Source organism: Corapipo altera, unplaced genomic scaffold (genome assembly GCF_003945725.1).
Source record: "Corapipo altera isolate COAL_440 unplaced genomic scaffold, ASM394572v1 RXGC01000072.1, whole genome shotgun sequence".
Classification (NCBI taxonomy): domain Eukaryota; kingdom Metazoa; phylum Chordata; class Aves; order Passeriformes; family Pipridae; genus Corapipo; species Corapipo altera.
Genome location: NW_020884943.1, coordinates 2,271,493 through 2,277,492, shown reverse-complemented (window position 1 = coordinate 2,277,492; position 6,000 = coordinate 2,271,493). Strand labels below are relative to the sequence as shown.

At 35.7% G+C, this 6,000-nt stretch overlaps 1 protein-coding gene across 1 annotated transcript in view; it reads left to right on the top strand.

Annotated features, from left to right (window-relative positions):
- Positions 1-6,000, top strand: part of SLC17A6 (solute carrier family 17 member 6) — a 29,324-nt gene that overhangs the window by 17,949 nt on the left and 5,375 nt on the right. The window contains exons 5-8 of the mRNA XM_027662203.1: positions 1,130-1,217; positions 1,322-1,408; positions 2,333-2,475; positions 4,476-4,625. Coding sequence (XP_027518004.1) covers positions 1,130-1,217; positions 1,322-1,408; positions 2,333-2,475; positions 4,476-4,625 — 468 coding nt within the window. The remainder of the gene's footprint in view (positions 1-1,129; positions 1,218-1,321; positions 1,409-2,332; positions 2,476-4,475; positions 4,626-6,000) is intronic.

Sequence of the window (6,000 nt, the reverse complement as noted above, 5' to 3'; positions counted from 1 at the left end):
TTTCTTTCTTTCTTTCTTTCTTTCTTTCTTTCTTTCTCTCTCTCTTTTTATTTTCTTTGTTTGTTTGTTTGTTTGTTTCTTTCTTTCTTTCTTTCTTTCCTTCTTTCCTTCTTTCCTTCCTTCTTTCCTTCTTTCTTGCTTTCCTTCTTTCCTTCTTTCTTTCTTTCTTTCTTTCTTTCCTGGAAAAAATACTGAAATGAGCAAGAAACTGGTTACAGCATCTTCTTCCAAAACAGAAGGTATTTTATAACCTTCTACATATTGCAGCTGATCATCTCAACATTTATGATACCCTCGATATTTGCAAATAGTTATTAAATTTTTTCTAATTTTTGCATAGGAAACAAAATACTAGATTAAGAGAAAAGTGACTAATATATATATATATATATATATATATATAACTATGCATACATCATAATTCTTAACCAGGAATTTCATAGATAATTATTGTACATTTCATAATAAATTTTCTAGAATTTCAACACTGCAGATTTAGCTTTTCTGTTGCTGGTTAAAGGGTGATTTTGAAGAGACACCTAAAAGATAGCTGGTTTCAAATCAAGTCAAGTAATATCATTCATTGATTTTCTTTACATGCTCAAGAAGGTTCATTAAAGACAAAGAGAGTGAAAAACTTCTCTCTTAAAATTATATTTCTAAGCTCTTATTTTCTTGTTTTAAAGCAGTGGAACTTTTAATCTGTATTTCTTAAATTACATTTTAAATGTTTGTTAAAAAAGGTGAGTGTTAGAGAAATCAACCCAGCATTTGAAAGGCTCCAGAGTGAGTGTGTTTTCATCCTTCCTTTGGCTTTGGTTCTTGTGCACTAATATTCTTTCTCTTTAATTATTTACACTTCTGTCCTGGAAGGGGGAGGGGGAGCAAAAGGAAACATGTTTTATGTCTGCTCCATAAAGCCTCTTTAACGATTTGGAGTGATATACAAAACTCATTTCAGCTGGAATAGATGTTGAAGTTTTTTCTGTGACTGTGCTCAGACTTTGCTGTAGAAATGCAAAGCATCCTTAACGTCTTGTTTATAGCAATTAAAAGTAAAAACTCATAAAAGACAATTAACTGAGTGACTGATCAGCATCAACTAACTTGTGGCACCCCCTTTCCCCAGGGGGTCACCTACCCTGCCTGCCACGGCATTTGGAGCAAGTGGGCCCCCCCATTAGAAAGAAGTAGGTTAGCAACCACTTCCTTTTGTGGTAAGTAACTTTTGCATCTTTGTCTTCTTTTCATTTGTCGTGTTACAAGTGTTTTGAAACTGAATTTTTCTCCCCTTTTCATCCCCATGTGTCTTGTTTTGTAGGTTCCTATGCAGGAGCTGTCATTGCAATGCCTTTAGCTGGGATTCTAGTGCAATATACTGGGTGGTCTTCTGTGTTCTATGTGTATGGTAGGCATTTTTGTTCTTTTCACTCCAGTATGGTATGACCTTACTCTGCCCTTTCTAAAAATGTCAAAGATACTGTTAAGAGGCCAAAAAAACCCAGGCAAGTGGGACTGTAAATCTAAAAATACAGATTTTTAACAATGAAAGAACAGAACAAGGAAAGAATAGAATTTAAAGGGAAGAATAAGTAGGAAAGTAACATTCTCAATAAGAAGACAAGCTAGTTCATAGTGAAACCTTCATCACTTTTAGCACAAGCAGTGCAAACTGCTATGCAGATCTATAGAATCTCTGCTCACAATAACGTGTCCCTTACATTTATAAAACTGCAAATTTAGAGTACCTGCCCTGAATAAGTTGTCCTGATTTTTATCTGAAGACCTGGAAAACTTTATTCACACTAGTTGTGCCATGTTATCTTACACTGATGGAAAAGTATGTCCACATTGATGTGGATTATGGGGAAACCTTAGAGAAATTTGATAAACTACTCAGGAAGTGCATTGTTATGTTGAAAAAAATGCCCTATTTTGCAGGTAAAAGATTTAGTGCAGTAGTCAAACAGCAGTGGCTTAAAGCAGAATGGAACTTCATTTGCAGTTTGGTGAAATGAAATGGGAGCTGTTTCATTGCATTGCACTGTACAAATGGATGTTAAGATCAGTGAATATTCACTTACAGTGAAAGCATTCTGTAAATGAAGCAAAGACTACTTCATTGTGCTCCAGCTCTGCATGTATTTTGCACAAATATTATTTACAGAATCCAACTTTCTGTTGGAGAGTTATCTCTACTGAGATAACTCAGTAAAGAAGCACTAACAACAATTGCCATTTAAATTTGTTATAATTCTTCACAGATTTTTTTTTTCCTTGTTTGCTGCTTTACTGTGCATTTCTTTTTAAAGTCTTTCTTTCCATTCCAAAGGGAGCTTTGGTATAGTCTGGTACATGTTTTGGCTTTTGGTTTCATATGAGAGTCCTGCAAAGCATCCTACGATCACAGATGAAGAAAGGAGATACATAGAAGAAAGCATTGGAGAGAGTGCCAACCTCCTAGGTGCAATGGAAGTAAGAATATTACTCACACACTGGTTTTCCTATGAGATAGTAAGAAAAACAAACATCCCCCACTACCACCCAAATGAAGACTACAACAAAAAATTCAAACACCCTCCTATAAGACACAAAAGGACATTTTTTTGGGGGTGGGAAGATCTGAAATCTGCTAGTGGACTTCTAAGTAGATATTGCTTTTGCACTAAGAGAACACAGGTTCCATCTCCTAGCAGGTGACTTACGGAATTTATGCCTCTTTTTCTACTCCAAAGTATAAAAAAGAGATGCAGCCACATTTGAAATTGCCACTTTATTTAGACTTTTACAGTATCTTGAGTTCAGGTAGTTAGTTTCCTTCCTGTACAGTTACTTCTGGAAGGGTTTTCCTCTTCCTAAGAGTGAACTGAGGGAAAAGCACTACTGAGTGTCTCTAGAACATGAGAAAATACAAATCTTGACTACTCTGTGTTTTGTTTGCCAGAAAGACTGTGAGTTGCAACAGAGTGTGCTGGGAGACCCTTAAGAACATTCCCTCTTATTGTGATAATATTGCTGCACACGTGTTATCAAGCTTCTCATAATCTTAGTTCTGTACTGCTTTAGTTCCCAAGAACTGCTAAAATTCTGAGAATTTTCAAGCCACTTAATACTCCTATCATGCTAAATAAGAATTTTCTTATTTCTGTAACTGCTGAAAAGCTTTAGAGTGTTTACTCACTCAAGAAAATAAAAAAAAAATTTTTTAAACCTCACTTCATCTGCTCCAATTTTTACACCATCCATTCCCAGTAAACCCTCACTACTACTCTTCATTATTTTTCTGTTTGGTCAGAACACTGGTTCTTGATTTTACTCAGAGATAAATAATTTTTGTCTTAGTAAAAAGGACTTTGTTCCAGATCAAATAAGAAACTGAAAATATTACAAAGTAATTTCTTTGATAGCTGATGTTTTTAGGTGTTCTTGAGGGACTGTCTGAGCTGATATTCAATAGCATTCAGTAGCATTCATGGTTTTAAAAATCTGATGTGAAATGAGCTACTTCAAAGGATGTCCATACAATTCTAATTTGGGCTGTATAATTTCTGTCTATTTTTCGTTGTTGCTTTTTAATTAAACTGTTTTTTGGAAGCTATGATCTTGTATCAATAATTCATTTACTTCTAAAATATTTAATCCAAAATTTTCCCCATAGCATCAAGTGAGATTTGCTGGCTGGCTTCTCATTATTTAAGTCCCACTTAATCCTTAGCTCTGACTTAAGTGTAGTTTAATAGATGTACAAGGTGTTGCATATACCCATATAGGGGCTGTTTTTCTTTGAAGAAAAGCCATTATTCAAATCAATAGTAATCTAAATTCAGTGTGAAGTGATATTCAAGCACTTATCTGGGTCTGGATCCTGTATTTGCATCAACACAGATGGGCAGAACCCTGAACTCCTGGAGAGGTGCTGGGACTCAGCAGGATTGTACTTCTGCCCATCTGTCTTTTTTTTTTTGTCATTATGCAATTCATTTTAAAAATAAAATAAAACAAAAAAATATATTGAGCAAGCAGTTTCAGCTGAGGCTTTTAAAAAAAATTACTTAGAATGCTGGAATTAGAATTTAAGTGCTAAAGTACATGCTTATAAAACATCGGGATGAAATTGTTACAGTGTAAAATCTTAGTTCTGTACTGTTGCCTTAGATAGAGCAACATTGTCTTTTGAAGACATATTATTACTGTTTTGGGCTTAGTATGTTCATGTTTACATGACTGAGATAATAGCACTTGTACATGAGGGTTGTGATAAAATTAAATATTGAGTTGATTTTGTAGTAATTTTTACTTACGTTTTTAAATATAAATGCTTTCCCTTTATGGTAAATGAAGTCATTGGAATTCAGAGACATAAAGCTGTGCTTATGTGCACTTGTGGAGTGTAGGTAAAACAAGGGTAAGAAAAGGGAAGATGGGTAATTGGTAATGATCAACATGGTAACTGGATCCCCCTTTCTATGTTTCAGAAATACAAAACTCCATGGAGAAAATTTTTTACATCTATGCCAGTCTATGCAATAATAGTTGCAAACTTCTGTAGAAGCTGGACTTTTTACTTGCTGCTCATTAGTCAGCCTGCTTACTTTGAGGAAGTGTTTGGTTTTGAAATAAGCAAGGTATGTAAAAAGAATATGAAGCTTTTATCTGAACTGAGTAAATACCAGAGCTGTACCTGTGGTATTTATTAGGAGCAGGGAAAAAAAGTGTTCTGCATCTTTATTATGGATTTAAATCTTAAACCTTATTCCTCCCAGTTCCTGTTTCCTTGACCAGCACAAATAAGTGAAGTAACAACAAGGATGAAGGATGAGATAGGGGAAGGTGGAGGCAGGATGAGATTTAGTGATGATCCACTTGGGGCTACATTGTGAGTTAAGTGCTCAAACCCAGACCATGCTTGATTAGACAGGTATTAGAAAGGCATCAAGAGACCCATTGCACTTCTGTCCCTGGTGCCCCAGGGGCTGCAGAGTCCCATTGAAGTTGTGAAACTAAAGAGAGCACCGACAAGTGTTTTTTTCTTGCACTTTAAAAAGCAGGGCCATCTAATTCTAGGAAGGATAGTACAGTTTATCACTTTTCTATATCCCCCTTTAATGTGTTGAGAACTGCTCCCCTTTTTTCACTTGGAAAGCAGAAGAGACAATGAAAAAATATGAGATACAGGGATGATCAAAGGTTCCACGTGATTCATATGAAGTTTGGCTCAGACCTGTAAGGTAAATATGAATACATGCAAACAAGCCTTCAGCATGTACAATAAGCTTTCCACTAACACAGACTTCCTGCTTGTGAAAGTGCTGGGGGCTTGTGCCTTTGGGAGAACTCTATTCTTTTGATGTTCCATGAGGTTCAAGTGACAGTGAGAAGAGTATCTTCTTAAGTATTGCTGTATTATGGAACACTGTTGAAATCACATAATGCCATCCTGCATTTAAAGATGGGCTTCCCTTTTTAGCTGGAGTTACTTTAAAAAGCTTTGCTATGCTTGAAATGTCATCTGTCCTGCATGCAATAGGAATGGTCTCATTCTATGGAATTAATTCGATCGTTTTGTTCCAGAAGGTTTTTCTTGGAGTGGATTCAAAGCTGAAGCTTTGTAAACAATGAGGGCAAAGTCAGTTTTCTGACATCTGCTGTGGATATGGATGCTCATAACTGAATAGTTATAATTTAGCCAGCAACACCTCAGTAATTGTAGTACCACAGTTTCTTCATAGTTAATATCTGGCTTATTCAGAGAAGCATTTATTCAGATGAAGGAAGCTCCCACATATATATATATATATATATATACCATATATATAAACTGCTGTGAAATACACAATTTCACAACTTTAATTGAAGAGTAGAGAAAACTTATTTTCTTTTTGTTCTTATGGAGTCTGTCTGCTCTGCACGCTGGTGCAGCTCAAATGAGGTGTCAGGTCAGCTGATGCACTGTTCAGACAGGAATCATGCAAAACCCCCTGTGCTGAAGCACTTCTGCAG